General features: G+C 58.3%; 2 protein-coding genes across 51 annotated transcripts in view; both read right to left on the bottom strand.

Moving 5' to 3' along the window:
- The window catches only part of IL10RA (interleukin 10 receptor subunit alpha), a 926,736-nt gene that overhangs the window by 304,426 nt on the left and 605,683 nt on the right, over positions 1 to 16,627 (bottom strand). The window lies entirely within an intron of this gene.
- Positions 1 to 16,627, bottom strand: part of PHLDB1 (pleckstrin homology like domain family B member 1) — a 47,335-nt gene that overhangs the window by 18,719 nt on the left and 11,989 nt on the right. For 19 of the 50 annotated variants that reach the window (XM_084976263.1, XM_084976267.1, XM_084976271.1 and 16 more), the window contains exons 5-11: positions 12,447 to 12,572; positions 9,129 to 10,477; positions 6,164 to 6,445; positions 5,650 to 5,790; positions 5,398 to 5,535; positions 2,679 to 2,807; positions 2,168 to 2,323 (exon numbers count right to left, since the gene is read on the bottom strand). In XM_084976263.1, coding sequence (XP_084832389.1) covers positions 2,168 to 2,323; positions 2,679 to 2,807; positions 5,398 to 5,535; positions 5,650 to 5,790; positions 6,164 to 6,445; positions 9,129 to 10,477; positions 12,447 to 12,572 — 2,321 coding nt within the window. Of the gene's footprint in view, positions 1 to 2,167; positions 2,324 to 2,678; positions 2,808 to 5,397; positions 5,536 to 5,649; positions 5,791 to 6,163; positions 6,446 to 9,128; positions 10,478 to 12,446; positions 12,573 to 15,542; positions 15,711 to 16,627 lie in introns of those variants that run through there. The other 31 variants (XM_084976277.1, XM_084976281.1, XM_084976283.1 and 28 more) reach the window with 3 other exon arrangements.

Here is a 16,627-nt window from a genome sequence, read left to right as displayed (position 1 = left end):
ACCCCATCAGGCGCACCAGCCAGCACTTAAGTTTCCAAGCCTCACTTCCGCCCCCCACCCTGTGTCTAGAATCCTGGAGATACTGCCCGGTTCTCTATCTGCCCACTTCCCCATCCCACTGCCACCACCCCAGTCCAGGCCCTGTGCTTTCCCAGCCTGGACTTTTTCCCCAGCCTCCTCCTTCCACTCTCTCCACTTTCTGATCCACCCCACACTGCCACAAATGGCTTCCTAAAGTGGCCTTTGAGATTTGTTTTTGTTTGCTTGCTGATCTAAATTTTCTAATCTTTCTAAAAAGAAGGTATATTACTTGAATTTTTTTTGTTTGTTTTTGTATCTTTTTAGGGCCGCATGTGCGGCACATGGAGGTTCCCGGGCTAGGGGTCTAATTGGAGCCCCATCTGCCACCTACACCACAGCTCACGGCAATGCCGGATCCTTAACCCACTGAGCAAGGCCAGGGATTGAACCCACATCCTCATGCTTCCTAGTCGGATTCGTTAACCACTGAACCAAGACGTGAACTCCGATTTTTTTTTTTAATCCACGAGTAAAGGTAGATCACGCCTCTCAAAAATCTTTCTGTGACTCCTCCGAACTCACAAGATAAAGCACAAACTCCTCAGACAGCACTCAAGGGTTCCTGGAACTGGGCCTACGCTTTCCAGCCTCCCCCCAACCCTGAGCCCTCCGTGTTCTCAGCTCGGCCCTGTTGTATAGTCAGCTGTGCTCAAATTATTCCATTCGACCATTTGCCTTGTATCATTGTTACTTGTGAATATATGTCTCCAACACCAGAACCCTGCCCAAGCTGTCAGACCCAAGGGCAGGGCCAGTGTCTTTTCTGTCTCCACATACCCAAGAGGGCTTAGCACAATGCCCGGATCAATGATCATGTGCTAAAAGGAAATGAAAAGGTAATGAGCAAGAGAAAAAGGATGGGGGCTGAGGAAAATGGGCTGGGTTTATCTCAGGAGGGCTTCCTGAAAGAGGAGGCCTTCAATGATCAGCAAGACATCGAAGGGAAGGGAAGGAAGAAGGGAGCTGTACTAAATCTGGGGTCAGCCCAAGCAGACTGAAGCAAACCAACCAGTGAAATTCTCACAGCAAGATCTGCCATTTACTGAGAATCCCATCAAGACCCAAGGACTCAAAGCCTTTACATGCCTGACCTCGTTTAACTCTCTTATGAGGCGGGTGCCTCTATGCCCATTTCACAGATAAGCAGATGCATTTGTAAGGCAGAGCAGCTCAGGGAGAGAAGCAAGGAACCTGGACTCAGGGAGAAAAGCAAGGAACCTGGACTCAGGGAGAAGTCCAGTGGCTCCCCACTTACCATCAAATTCAGGCTAGCCCTCAAGCGCCCAACTCATCACTTTTTGACACCCCTCCCCTGATCTCACTGCCCTCACCTTCCACCCACTCACTCGAGCCAGGCAAACAGCACATGCGTGCATATGTGTGTCTGAACACTCAGGTCTCAGCCACCTGGGCCAACCTCACCCATCTCCTCTCTGACCTTCCTAACCCTCACTTAATTTGCATTCTAACCCTTCCTCCCAATTTTACTCTCCACCCACACACGCACAAATCCCCACCCCATCACCTTGCCTGGTCTGGCTGAGATCAGAAGCAGACATCACAGCATCCAGAGCTCCAAAACTGGCCAGGATGCGATACCCAGTCCCCTTATTTAACCGCTCAGTCGAGGGGGGCGGAGCCAAGGCTGGAACCCAGGTGATGCCTTTCCAGGACCCCAACTGGCTCTAATATCCAGATCTCAGGTCCTGTATGTGCCTCAGCGCTTCCATCCGACAGAGAGCTCTACAAAGGCAGGAGCAAGCCTCCTCTTCGTCCTCCTCCTCCTCCACCTCCTCCATCTTTCACTTCCCTGCCCGGCCAGTGCCTGGCTCCAAATGTGAGCCCAATCCACTTCCCACTGGAGGACTGGAGGGAGGGAGGAAGGGCTGGGAGTCAGGGCTCAATAGCAATAGCTATTGTTCATGGAGTGCTTACAATGACCATGCCCTATGCTGTCTTCACAGACATCATCTTTCATTCTCATAACAGCCTGTTATTGTCCTTGTCTCACAGATGAGGAAACCGCTCAGCAAGGTGCAGTCAAGCTGGCACTGGATCCCTGCGGCAGGGATGGGGTGGGGCGCACCTTCCTCTTAGCGATGTTGCGAAGCAGCTCCGCCTTGCTCCGGAGCAGCCCCTGGCCCGCCACCTCGCGCTCTTCCTCCACGCGGCTCTCCCGCTCCAGCTGCTGGAACTCCAAGTCCTCAAAGAGCTTCGTCTCAGTCTCCAGGGCCTCTGCCTCCTTGAATGACAGTGACAAAGGCGGTTGGATGGTACTCACAATACCACTCTGAGCCTGGAAGGCCAGGACACAGAGGTGTGAGTTCTGGGGCTGGACCCGGGGAAAACGGAGGAAGGGACCTGCCCCCCACCCGCCCCCTTTCCTCCGCTCGGCTTTGCCCCCATCCGGGCGGCACTGCCTGCAGTCGCACAAAGGGGAACCTCCATCCTCCCCGGTCCTTCCCTGTCCCCTCCAAGCCCCAGCACCGACCCTGGCGTCCGGCAGGTACTGCAGGGCCCAGGCGGTCCCGGCCCACCGCTCCTCTCTTCCGGGCGGGTGGCTCTCGGGGGCGGGGGAGGGGGCTGGTGAAACTGACCCTTCTCAGCTGCTCCTGTAACTGTTCCCGCACTGACTCGGGGCAGTTATCGAGCTGCGTCTGGAGCTCGGCGTAGAGCGCCTGGCGGGCCTCCAGGTGCCTCCGTCCCGCGGCCAGCTCCGCCCTCTCCTGGTCGCCCGAGGGGGAGGGGGCGGGCACAGGGGAGAAACAGAACACACACTCCTCAACTCCGGCCCGGGGCAGCGGCGGCGCGGGGCGCGGGGCGCGGGGGCGGGGGAGGAGGGAGAAGAGAAAGAGAGCTCGGAAGGAAAGAGGGCAGAACCAGGAGAGGAGAAAGCCACGAGGAGCACGGGAATCAAGGAGGAAGGGGTGCAGGGTGGGAGGGGCAAGGAGCTGGGGCGTGAGACAGGGCTCAGAGGTGCAGGCCATGGTGTCACAGGCAGGGGTTTGGGTCCCAGGTAGAAATTTTGGTCTCTTGGAGTCCCTTGAACTAGAAAGGTCTGGGTTAGGTCCTAAGGAAAGGCCCTCTGTTTTCTCTTCCAAACAGTCAGGGCCAAAGCTGGTTCCATACCACAGACCCGGAGCCTCCCCCCTTCCACTGCCCATGGAGAGACCAAAATTTAACCCTGGGATCAAGGGTAAAGTTGATGAAGGTTAAATCCAGGGGGTTGGGTGTGAATTGGGAGCTGGGGCTGTTAAAGCTACAGCAGTGCAGTGGAGGGGACCCCAGCCCAACCCCCTAGGCCTCCCCTTCCTGCCCAGGGTGGGGGTGGGGTGCTGGCACTGCAGGCTGAACTTCAGCAGGATGAGGGTTGCAATTAGTTCGGCCGTTGCCATGGTAATAGGAGCCCCAGGAGTGGGTACAGAGAGGAGGTGGATGGCAGTGTCTGGGGCGAGATGACACCTCTGAGGGCGGGAAGGGGGGTGAGGGGAGGAGCTGGTGAGTCACCCCTCCGAAGGACAGGCAGAGGAGAAACTGATTACTGATTCCCAAGTCAGAGTGGGGCCATGGGCTGGGGGCTGGGAAGGGAAGCTGAGGGAACCTTCCCCACCACTGCCACCACCACCACCACCACCACCACCACCACCACCACCACCACCACCACCACCACCATCACCACCACCACCACCTCAAATAACTGAGCCCAGAAAGAAGGCAAAGTCCAAGTCTCCAGGCAATGCCTGGTCAATGAGAAGTGAGATCAGGCAGGTTCCTTCGGAAATGCTGAGCTTCACCCAGCGTGTCTACGCTGACCCCTGCCTCTGCCCACCCCTCCACCCCCATCCTTGGAGAGGGGGACCTGAGCAGGCCAGCTCCTGGGAGCCAAGCACTTCCCCATGCTCAGACTCAGCCTTCAAAATACCCTCTGCTCAGGATGGATCAGGGCTGGGAGTGGGGAGACACCTACCCCTTCCCACCCTCTGGGTGGAGTATCTGCAACCAGGAAGCCCCAGAGGAAAGCTAAGAAGGGCAGCCACTGTGTGGCAGGGAGGCCCTGTCCACACCCTCCCCAGGCCATGCCACCACCAAGGGAACTCCTCACTCCTCCGCTCAGGAGGGAAGGCATGCAATGGCTGGAGGACAGCCTGCCTCTCCACTATGCAGGAAACTGCCAACAGCCTGTGGAGGCAGCACCCTGGCTTTTCCAAGTGAGAGGAGCCCTTCAGGCTGAGAAGCTCCTCAGCCAAGCATTTCCCCCAGTCTTGTGCACCTCCTGCCCCACTGTGTAAAGTTGAGCAGTGCTCCCTGCCCATTCCTTTCTGATCAAAACCCTGGGGTCCCACACCAAGAAAGGAAGGAGGCAACATTAGAGGGGAGAGGCCAAGGGCACAGAGGTGCCCATGGAGTTAGTGCAAAAGCAGGCAAGGCTCAGCCCTGCCTGCCTGGGTGGCACTGGCAGTTAGGGGCATGCGGAGAGCCCAGGACAGCGATTAGAGGGGGGCGTTAGTGCAGGCCTGGTTGGTAAGCATGGAGTTAATTTGGCACAGAATTTGGGAGTGTGGTTTTGGGGACCAGAACCAAAGCTCCAAAAAAAGGCCAGGGGGTCAAAGAATTTTTGAGCTTCAAAATTGAGGGGCAGGAGGAAGACGCTCTCAAAAAATCCAGAAGGAAAATTAATTCTTGGAAAAATACTGTCAAGTCCAGAAATAGGTGGCCCCTCTCCACTTCAGAGCTTTTGGCACGTTGTTGGGCATCTTGGACATGGCTGGCAAGGCCCCAGTGGGACGGAGCGGCCCCTGCAGGCTGGCACGAAATCTGCAAGGGGCAGGGGCAGGAGCTGGGACCATCTGGGATGGGAGGCTGCAGACTCGGAAGGGGAATCAGAGACATGAGGGCCCTCTCCCAAAGACCATGTCCCAAGCCCCAGAGGCAGGCTTGGGCAGGGGGGTGGGGGACACCTCCGGATGCAGGGGCCCAAACCTGAGTCACTCCCCGGCACCAGTCCCTTGGGCTGTGCTCACCGCCAGAGAAGGGGCTTCGGCACTTCCTAGACGGGTCCAGAATGACAGACACCCAGGCACCCACAGGTAGAACAGAGACCAGGCAGAGGAGACCCCAGACACCAGCCCAGACCCTGGCAGCACCCTTCAAGCTGGTATTTTCCACAGAGGACAAGGCTCCCTGCCCCTGGAGGGGCACAGAGACCACCTGGTCTGCAGGATGAACGTGAGGGAAGGGGTAAGGGGCCCTAGAGAAGGCCTTTCTCCTTCTCTCCCAGGCCACTGGTGCCCAGCACTGAGCCAGGCCAGGTGTTACCTTGTCCCTCTCCTTCTGGATGCCCGTCTCCAAGGTCACCAGCTTCTCCTGCAGCTGGTCCACCGCCTTTTGCTCCTTCTGCAGCAGTGCCCGCTCTGCCTCCCTCTCCCCCTGCAGCAACGCCCGCTCCATTTCAGCCTGGAGGCAACAGCAGTGGCCATGTCAAGGCCACTCAAGGCAGCTAGACTCTGGCCACTGTGCAGGCCGTCAATTGTGCCTGGGAAGGAGTCCAGCCAGGTCCCTCGCTCTCACCTCTCGGGCCGACTCCTGCAGCTGCTGCTCCAGCTCCTTCACACGGACTTTGAGCTGCTCCACTCGTCCCAGCACCTGAGCCCGCTCCTCTTCCAGGGCCAGCACCTCTCCCTGGAGCTTGGTGCTAGGTGCATCTTCATGCTAGAGGGGAGAGAAGCCATCAGCTGGGGAAGCCTAGAGCCTTCCAGGATGACTAAGAAAATGGCGCTGGGAAGGAGCAGCTGGACTGAGATAGGAGGCAATTCCCCTCCCTGCAAGGGGAGCAATTCGGGCTCAGCTGAAAGGAATAAAGACTCACCACTGAGAGCCAGGCCTGGGTGGGGCCCCAAGGGAAGGCAGGTCATAAAGCATATTTACAGCTTGGGAAACTCAGCCACCCCTCCCCCTCTTCCTTGCCTCTTCTTTTCTACACTTCTCATCCCTGATGTTGTCCCGAACTGCAATTATGTCCCACTCGCTGGGGCCTTGGCACCCACCACCCAGCCTGCCTCCTGGGGCCACCTGCGAGTCCCACCTCCTGCTGGGTGCTCTCAGTGCTGCTGCACTCCTCCTTGAGATTCTCCTCATCCGAGCGCTCCACACTCTCCCACAGGCGCTGGGTGGCACCTCCAGGCTCCTCACTGCTCCGCCCAGAGGCCCCAGTGACCGCCCCCAGGCCGCGTGAGGGCCTCCGGCCGGCCAGGGCCAAGGCTGCCGCAGCCTCCCCGATGCTGGGCAGCTCCCCGGCCTCAGGTCCCCCGTCGGCCCGGCTGTACTCGGCACACAGGTTCAGGATGGTCTCCAGGCGCTGGCGTTCCTGGGGAGGGTGGACAGAGCAGGGCATGGAGGGGATGAGGCGGGTCCCCGTGGGGCTAGAGCCGGGGACAGTGTCTGGTCAGGAGAGAGGACTAGGACCCCAGGGCCTCCAAATCAAGTCAGGAGAGCCCCAAGCACAGAGTCTAGGGAGGCAGAGGGAAGGGGGGAGGGTGTCCCAGAAGCAGGCAGGAGGAACCAAGCTATTGTGCCACCTGTCCACGTGGCCAGCCCCTCCTGTCTTCCTGTTTCCTTTCCCTTCTCATTCTGTCCCAGGGTGGGCTTCCTTGTGGACACATCCAGACACATCCAGGAACACACACTGGTAAGCAGACTAAAGACCACGGTGAGACACAGATAAACAAGCAGGTGCTCACACTGACACGGATACACATAGACCCACAGACCCCAATCCACAGATCCAGACACCCCTACATACCAGCACCGACACACACAAGGACACAACACGTGCCCCGGGCCCGCATTGTTAGGCAGGCACACACAAACACGCCAGTCCTGACATGCACAAATGCACACTGGCGCACACTCACACCGATAAACACAGTCTAGCGTACAGACAGGTGGGCACCGACACAGACAGGGCTGGAAAACAGACCCGGGGCCACAGGACCTGACATAGGTTCACAGGAAGATGTCCTCAGCGTGCACACACCCTGCCCCAGAGACCCGGGGCAGGTCTTCCCCATCCTCCTCTCAATTCGAAGTCACTCTCAGGCAGCCCTCACCTCCCTCCCACCTTGAATGCCCAGGTGTCAGTGCTCCAGGGCCCTGTCGCCTCATCTGCCCCCTCCCCACACACAGCCCACCCAGATACCGCTCAGGGGGCCTAGAAAGTGAAGGAGGAACGGTGCAGTCACGCTCCAGGTCTGGGTCGCCTCTCCCCAAGCTCCCACGGCTCTTCCTTCTGGGTCCCTCAACATCTGGTGTTTTTCACCAATCATTTGGCCAGGACCCCCCCTCCCCCGCCCCCGGACACATACCCAGCTTCCCTCCTGCTGCTTGCCCAGTTCCATGTCAAGAAAACCAGGAACAGAGTCTCAGAACCCAGGAGGCTGGGCCAGTGCCCCCGCCCCTGCCCCGGGACCCAGATAAGCAGCCTGTAGAGGTGGGAGGGGCAGGGCAGGCAGCCTCCAAGATTTAAAGTGGCAGGTGGGGCAGGTCAGAGCTGGTGGTGAGACACGTGGGGCTGGAGCAGGGTGGGGGTGGGAAGGCTGAACGGAGGAGGAGTCGAGGGAGGCTGGGCCCACCACCCTGCTGTGCCAGGTTCACTGTCCCCTCTCTGGGATGAGACCCCAGGGTAGGCCAAGCATTCTTGTCTAAGCAGAGGCCAAAAGAGTGAAGAGAAGATAACAGCAACAGAAAAAAACGAGGGATCCTGCCTCATCCCTCCCCAACCCAACACTAACACACTATCCCACACCCTCACCTCACCTAAAGCTGTCCCAACCTCTTCTGCAAGGGTGTCCAGACAAACTTCTTCAGTTCTGATTCTCCTTCCTCCGCCTCAAACCAATCCCAGTGTCCCTGGGCCCCCGAGAACCCCTCTCTTCTGCTCACAAGGGAGAGAGAGCAGAATCTATTTTCCTATCCATGTTGCTTGAGTGTGTATACACCAGCCAGAGCCCCGGAGCTCCCTGTGCTATCTGGGGAATCCCAGCCCCCACCCAGCTCAGATGCCATCTCCAGGACAGCTGCCCAGAGCCACACCCAGCCCCCACATGCACCCACAGGCAGAGTGTGCATGCACACACCCCAGCACACACCATTACAATCACACAGGCCAGCCTAGATCAGCCAGGGGCTGCCCATCCTGTTCTTTCCTCTCCCCTGCCACCCCCGTTCCCAGATGATCCTGCATAGACCACGGTGAGCAGCTCTCATCCATTTATAGAGGCCAAGAGAAGCAAGAAAGTAGGCTTTTCTAAAGAATAGCCTTGGAAAGACGAGAAACTTGGATTCCAATTCCAGCTCGACCAGAACTTGCTGTGTGACCTCAGACAAACTCATTCCCCTCTCTGGGCTTCAGTCTTCTAGTCATTAAGACCTGTTTCTCAAACTGAGAGGTGTGCAAGACCTCAATATGAATGTAGTGTGTTTTTCTAGAGCTTCACTGTATTCAGATAAATAATGTAAACTTAATTTACACATTAAAATAAACATTGCCTTATAGAATAAATGTAAAGTTAGCATGAATTTAAAATAAGGCCTCAGAGGAGTTCCCGTTGTGGCTCAGAGGTAACGAACCTGACTAGTATCCATGAAGATGTGGGTTGATCCCTGGCCTCACTCAGTGGGTTAAGGATTGGCATTGCCATGAACTGTGGTGTAGGTGCAGCTTGGATCTCTTGTTGCTGTGGCTGTGGCCTAGGCTGGCAGCAGTAGTTCTGATTTGACCCCTAACCTGGGAACTTCCATATGCTGCAGGTGCAGCCCTAAAAAGCAAAAATTAAATTAAATTAAATTAAATTAGGCCTTAGAGACTGCAAAGAAAGTTCTTCAGGGCACCAGAGGCTTGAGATACTGGTCACTACAGTGTACTGGGGAAGTGGAGAAGCTTGGGAAGCCCAGGCCCTATCCAGGGCCCCTCCCACCCTGCCAGCTGGCTCGCCCACACCCTGGCAGAGCCCCTGCTATGGATGCCGGCAGCCTCCCTGGCATCCGCTCACCAGCCTCTCCATCTCCTGCTCCCGAAGCCGCTCTTGGCGCTGCCGCCGGTGGTACTCCAGGAGGTCATCCTCGTTGTCACTGATCTCCGTGATGCTATTTTTCCGCTCCCGAGTCACAGGCACCCGCAAGTCCCCGCTGGAGAGCTTCCTCTGGGCACGGGGGCTCTGGCGGGGTGAAGCCCCCGTCAAAGAGCCCAGACTGTAAGCCGGGCTCAGCCTGCCACTGAAGCTGCCCTTGCGGGGTGCCAGAGACTCCCCGAGTGTGGGGGAAGGGCTCCGTGTCCTGCGGCCCCGCGCCCCCAGCGTCAGGGAGAAGTCCTCTGGTGAAGCCCCATGGGCTGCCCAGCGCCGGGGCCGAGGACTGTCCGCCACTTCCCTGGTTACTTTGGGATCTGGGGTGGTCCGGGTGGGCATGGGGGAGAGAGCCCTTCGGGACAGAGATGGGCTCAAGGGAGGCAGCTCTCTCATACTGTCCAGGCCCCGCCGGCCTAGGCGGGGGCTCTCAGGAGGCTGCAGGGTGCGGGCGGCTGACCCATCCGAAAACGTTCGGCCCACCAACTGGCGCGAGGGGCTGGTGGTCAACACCCGCTCCGTGCCTGGCGGCTCCCTGAAGGGGCTGGGAGGGCGATCCTGGAGGGTGCCAATCTTGTTTCTGGGAGCAGGGACCGGAGGCTGGAACTTGGGGCTGCCAGGAATGCTGGTGGGTTGGCTGCGGGCACCAGAAGCCGGGTAATCACTCAGGCTGATTGCCACCAAGGGCAGCTGCCCACCCGGCCGGGGGCTCTCTGTGGCTCTGCGGGCCTCTGCCAGGACAGTGGCTGCAGGGCTGTCTGTCAGGAGACCTCGGAGGCCAGGGCTGGGCGGCCTCTCATGCCCCCCCTTCCTGCCCAGGCGGGGGCTCTCGGAGGGACGAGCACCGCTGGGTCGGGACTGTGGGGGCTGCAGGGCCAAATGGTAGCTGGAGGAACGGGCAGGCACCAGCGGGGGCATGGAAGGTGCTGGCTCCTGCCCACTGGGCGAGTGGCTGGCACAGCTTCCACTGCTGGCTGGTGAGGAGAGTGGAGAGAAGGCTGGAGAGGTGTTCTCATAGCTGGAGCCCACAGACATGGCGCCGGGGCTGGTTGGAGGGGACAGCAGGTAGCGGCCACCGTTGGCCATCGGTGACAGTGGGGAAGTTGCGGCAGGCTTCTTGCCAGCAGCTCCAGGCTCCTCTAGCACCAGTGAGTCCATGATTTCCTGCAGGTCCTTCTCAATAGAGCTCACCAGGGAACTGTGGCTGCCACAGGCTGAGGGTCCCCGGGTTGCAGGCTGTGGAGTGTGGTTCCCATTCACCAGGCTTTCTGATTCTCCTGAAGGGCAATACAAAGATGTGACAGGCCCGGGTTTTCACCTCGAGGCCCCAGGGTGCTACAAATGTACAAGAACGAGCACTCCCCACCTCTTGCTAGCAGAGTGGGGCTGCAAGGGCTCTGGAGAGCGCCAGCTCTGCCACTGACCTGATGTGCAACTTCCTCAAGGCGTTTGCTCTTGGTGTTGCCTTTTGTAAAGGAAGAGGACGGGCAGGGCTCTTCGGGCTCCAACATTTTATGATACAGGACAGAGCTGGCAACAGTGCCAGGCACTTTTAGGCCTGGTTGTTGCCTGCCGGTTCCAAGACCAGGTTCCTTCCTGCCTTGTTTTTCCCAGCCTCCTCGACCTTTCCTTCAGGAAGGGTATGTAGGAGTTCCCATCGTGGCGCAGTGGTTAACAAATCCGACTAGGAACCATGAGGTTGTGGGATCAACCCCTGGCCTTGCTCGGTGGGTTAAGGATCCGGCATTGCCATGAGCTGTGGTGTAGGTCACAGATGCGGCTTGGATCCCACGTTGCTGTGGTTCTGGCACAGGCCGGCAGCTGCAGCTCCAATTAGACCACTAGTCTGGGAACCTCCATATGCCACAGGAAGCAGCCCTAGAAAAGGCAAAAAGACAAAAAAGAAAAAAAAAGAGCATGTAGCCGTTCTGCAGAGGGGCATGCTGGAGGGCAGGCCAGAAGTTCCAGGGCCAGGGGGTCCCAGTCTATCAGGACATTAGGGTCTCCCAACAGAGCAGCTGAAACCCAGGAAAACACACCAGCACAAAGCCTCCAGGGCTGAGTGAGGGGTGAGTGCAGCACCACTTTATCCAATCAGAGGCAAGGGAGGGGCCTGGCCCTATAGGCCAGTTCCTGGAAGCCAGGCTGGCCAGCAACTAGGTGCAGCCCAGTGCCTCCAATTAGCCCATTAAGCCACGCCAGCAAAAGCCTGCCTTTGCCCTGCCCCAGACCTCGTCACCCAACCAGGAGTCCCTGGAACCACTGCCCCAAACAGCTGAGGGAGCGGCATAACAAGGCTAGGGTGGGGGCAGGGTGAAGCTACCCAAGGAGTGGACTTGGAACCCAGGCTTCCACGCCCCCAAGGGCCTAGAAAAGTAAGGGGTGAAGGAGAAGGGAAAGCCTTTGCAAGACCGAGTCTGGGTCCAAAATTGTGGGGACCGTGTGAGACCAAAATCAGAGGGGTCGCTATGGATACTGATGATGCCAGTAACTGCCCATCTTTCCTCAAATCCCTAGACTATCCACTTAAGCCACTGATGCCATCCCACTAGGTGTACCTGACATGCATGTCCACTTGTCCCACTACCATGCTGACACTTGCCATCCCACAGCCATCTGAATGCCTGTGCAAAGTCTGGGGCAGCAGGCCTACAGGCAGTCTCCTGGCCTGTACCCCACCCACTAGGCAGCTGCGCTGAAGGGGCTGTGCTGGTTCCCTGAGACAATCACCAACTCTCCTCCGGGGATCAATAATTCACACACAAACTGCAGCTGCTCCACTGAGTCATCAGCTGGCATGGCATGGCCTGGGGGTGGGGCAGGACCCAAGGCCATGATCACAAACAGGTGGGACCCTCCAGAACTTTCAGGAGCTCAATCAGATGCTTCCTTCTGCCTCCTCAGGCCACCCTCAAGAGTGAAGCTCTTCTGTCTTGTGGTGACACAAGAGAGTCAGGGTCCCAGACACTAAGGGGGCACCTTCCAGGGCAGTGGGACACAGGCTGGCAGAGCCCTCCATCCTTCAGGCACATGATTCCCAATTCCAGGCAAGCAGTACTTCTTGGATCTCTCCCAGTGGCCAGACTGCCTGGCACTCTCCACCAGTGGGCCCATGGGAGGTGGCAGCAAGCCCAGATCACGGGTATTGTCCTGCCCTGACACTACAAGTTTGGCTGGAGTGGGCAAGAAGGAGGACTGGCTGTGGGGTGCCACCAAACCAGCCGCTTGCCCCACCTGCGTACCTACCTGGGCCAGGACCAAAGGGGGGGCCAGGGGCCCGGCCCCCTGCCGGAATCATGCTCTTCATCCACTTGGCTTCAGCCGGGTGGTTAAAGCGGAGGAAGGTAGACTGACCCAGGCACAACATGCAGCCTGCAGAGAAAGCAAAAGCTGGGAAGGGCAGGCTCATCCCAGTCTCCGGGGAGCCATCCCCACCTGCACTCACAGCACCCTCAAGGTCCATGCCTCACTCTGCCTGTGCCCAAGACAGGCCCCAGCCCAGCTCCACAGTGCAAGGCTGAGCAGAAAGAGCACTGGTTTGTGAGCCCTAGTCCTAAAGAATTTTCTTTTCTTCCTTTTTTTTTTTTTTTTTTTTTGCCACATCTGCACCATGCAGAAGTTCCCACACTAGGGAATGAACACAAGCCACAGCTGTAACCAGAGCCACAACAGTGACAATGCTGGGTCCTTAACCCACTGAGCCACAAGGGAACTCCTAAATTTTCTTCTTAATATCTATAAGATCTTTAGGTAATGTTACTTTGCCTCCCTAGGTCCAGTTTTCTCATCAGAAAAAAAGAGGACAAGGAGTTCCCGTAGTGGCTCAGTGGTTAACAAATCTGACTAGGAACCATGAGGTTGCAGGTTCGATCCCTGGTCTCGCTCAGTGGGTTAAGGATCCGGGGTTGCCATGAGCTGTGGTGTAGGTTGCAGACGCGGCTCGGATCCTGCGTTGCTGTGTCTCTGGCATAGGCCAGTGGCCACAGCTCTGATTTGACCCCTAGCCTGGGAACCTCCATATGCCGAGGGTGCAGCCCTAGAAAAGGCAAAAAGACAAAAAAAAATTAAAAAATTAAAAAAAGAGAGTATGGACACCCATGTGCTTCCCCCTAAACCTGTATCCGTGATCCATCTATCTGCACTTTAGTGGAAGAGTCAGTCTGAGAAGCATCAACTTCCAGGATCTCAAAAAAGCTCTGAGACAGGGGACAGGGAAACACCATGGATCAGTCAGATGCCCCCGCGGGGACCAGGATTTGCTTCCCTTCTCTCTGGCCTGACATTTTCCTGCCCCTTGGTCTCCCCTGGAATGCGGCCAAGCCTAGGCCAATGGGCCCGGCCTCAGCCAAGCACATTCCCAGGCAGTAGACACAAGCCCAGTCCTGCCCAGGAAGTGTGTGTGGATGGAGCGGGGAGGGTATGTGGGAGCCAGAAAATGTAGCCAGGGGCACCAGGAGTGTGCCCAGCAGCAGGTGTGCCCACAGGCGCCTAAGCCTGGCTGGCAGAGCTCCTCTTCCCGGCCATGCAAGTGCTAGAGGGCATCGGCACAAGATGCTCTGCTGGGAGAAGCCAGAGCCCTGGTGCTTTCTTCCATCCACCCTTCCAATCTGTCCACACCCTTGGCCCCTGGCCCCTGTCTAACCAATCTGGTGCCACTTGGCACCCCAAGCTTCATGCCAGTCTGAGCTAAGACTCACAGGGAAATCTACATTCCTGGAGGCTGAGACAGTGCAGCTTAGGCAGGCCACGAGGGCATGGGGCATCCCAGGCCATGTGGGTACCTCGGCAGGCCCCCTACTGAGAAGCTCAGGAACCCTGGGCATTGCCATAGATGGGGGACTAGCAGGCTGAGAAGCCCATAGCAGATAACATAGTAGACAAAACCGTCCACTTCTCTGGCACACCCACAGGCCCTCCCAGGCAGGCGGGCACCAACAATTCCAAAGGCTGATGGGTGGTTAGGAGAGGAAGCAGCCTTCCCGGCCAAGCCACCAATCAGAGGAGCTGATCCTAGAGCAATCATAACCAGAATAAATAATAGCCAGCCACACCGTCCACCTAATTACAACCACAGCTGTTTCAGAAAGAGCCCGGCCATTCCCCTCCCCCTCCTTTCAGCCATTTAACAAGCTAATTAATGATGACTTCGCAGGGTCTAGACAGACCTACTCAACCCTAGATTGATGGGGTTGGAGGGGGGGTGTGGAACAGGAGTCTGACCGAACAGTCCAGACTGGGAAGGAGGTGGGGAGTCTGGGTGGATTCCAGCGCATCAGTGCCAGGCCCACCCAGTGGGCACCTACGGACCCTCAGTCTAGCTCCTATAGCTGTGAGTTCCCTGCCCCCTCCTCTGCCCCTCACCCTCCTCTGCACAAGGGGTGTGGCTATGCTGCCTCTGGGGCTATAAATAGGTGATGCCAGGCAGCAGAGCTGGATCTGTATTAATAGAGCGGGCAGGAGGGCAGCAGGACTGATTGCAGCCCAGCTCCTGCCCAAATTAACTTTCTATTTGCACTCAGGGGCCCCAGGCAATGCCCCAACTCAGGTCCTATGTGCCCAGGGGCCTGGCCAGCCTATTTCTGGGAAGAAACCACCTCTCTGTCCACTCCTGCTCCACACCTCCACAGGTCATGCCCATTCAGGAAACCCAAGAACCCCCTCTCATCCAGGCAAAGTCGTGTTCATGCCCCCCACACACACACACACTTCAAAGGGGCTCAGGGCCCAGCTGTGAGCAGGTAGGTGGAGGAACTACACAAGTGGAGGGGGAAAAAACAGGGCAAAGAAGAGGGTGGATCCTATCCCTGAGAGACTGGGGAGAAAACATTACACACAAACACTCTCATCCTGACTCACACATACACTCTCAGAAACATGCACTCGCACAGATATAGAAATAGGCATATGGGCTTACACACTCAGAGCCACAGTCACTGCCCTGCTGGCCACGCGGACGGAATGAACTGGCCAAAAGGAGGCCGGGTGAGGGGAAGACCGGAGGAAGGGTCTCGGTCCCTTCCATCGGACACCCCTCTTAGCCATAACACAGGCCCCCCTTATTCTACCCCTTTCCCCATCCAGAGGCAGGTCCCACGAAGGGGACCACCTAGTACTGAGGAAGATGAAGTCTGCCCCGCTGTGGAGCGGCTCCAAGCCCAGACGCCTCGCTCAGCAATGTCCAGGGCTTATGCACGATCGGGTCTCCCAGCCTCAGCTCCCGAAGACGGGCCGACCATCTGATCCCACTCCTCACGCGCCTCCCCACCCCCTCCACGCCCCTCCCAGCTGAGCTGCTCGGCGCCCGGCTGCCGGGCTGCGGCTGGCCCGGGGCTCAGGACTCACCACCGAATCCGGACCTCCGGACCGCTCGTCCCCGCTAGCTCGGGCCCTCCGGGTCCCCGGCCCGCCCCGGGCCTTTGAGGGGGCGGGCGGACCTCCCGTGCCGCCAGCTCCGGGCTCGGAGCAGCGAGCAGCCCGGCGGTGAGCAGCCACCAATGCCCGGGGAGGGGCGGGCCGGCCACCGGCGGCGGGGGGAAGGGAGCCAGGGAGGGAGGGACAAAGGAGAGGAGGAGGGGAAGAGGAAGTGATGGAGGAGAAGAGAGGGGAGCGGGATGGAGAGGGCGGGGCGGGGCGGGGCGGGAGGATGCGGGGAGGGAGCGAGCCCGGGGATTCCGGAGCGCCGGTCAGGTGGAGAAGTGGGGCAGGGAGGAAAGGTTCAGGGGAGATGACCGAAGGAGGAAAGCTGAGAGGTAGATACGGAGGCCAGAGGGTGAAGAGCCTGGAGGCAGACGGGAGGAGAAGTGGGGTTCCACTGAGAGCCCTCTGTGGTTAGAAGTCATCAGAGCCTAGGATGGGGCCAGCCCAGCCCCTGGCTGGCTGGTCACCTTGGGCCAGTCACACCCTCCTGCCGCCTGATTCCTTATCAACAGAGTGAAGAGGTTGGCTTCATTGGCAGCAGAAGTTAAACTCTGACATTCCATGGCTCCATCTATTAGAGAGAAGAGTGAAGCTCCCAGGAATCCAGCAAGGTCCCTGGATCCAGCTCTGGCCCTCAGTCTGCCACTGTGACACGTGGGAGTTCAGGCCCAGGCAGTGTTCTGAGCAAAGTGAGCAGCATGGCCCCATCTCCACCCCAAACACCTCTTCCTCTGCCCCCTACGCCCCATTCCCCCACTCCCAGCAGCTCACCTCACCCCATGACCCCCACTGGAACCACCAGTTGTGCCAGCCCCAGCGGAGGTGCCCAAGAAGGTGCCCTTCCTACCCAGGAAACACAGTGCCATGGTCCCTGGAGCCCCCAGGGTCCGGCCAAGTTTCTGGGCCGGGCAAGCACCTACCACCCAGCCCAGGCCCCAGGAAGGTCCTCTCATTTCAGGGACCTAGCCTCTTGGACACCAGAACCTTCAGGGACAAAACTGCGTTCTCTC

The sequence above is a fragment of the Sus scrofa genome, chromosome 9, assembly GCF_054392235.1.
Source record: "Sus scrofa isolate SSC_HxYL_T2T_F1_AM1 chromosome 9, Sscrofa_HxYL_maternal_Yorkshire_Landrace_v2.0, whole genome shotgun sequence".
Classification (NCBI taxonomy): Eukaryota; Metazoa; Chordata; class Mammalia; order Artiodactyla; family Suidae; genus Sus; species Sus scrofa.
The sequence above is the reverse complement of the archived record's forward strand: the minus strand, read 5'-3'. Positions and strand labels throughout refer to the sequence as shown.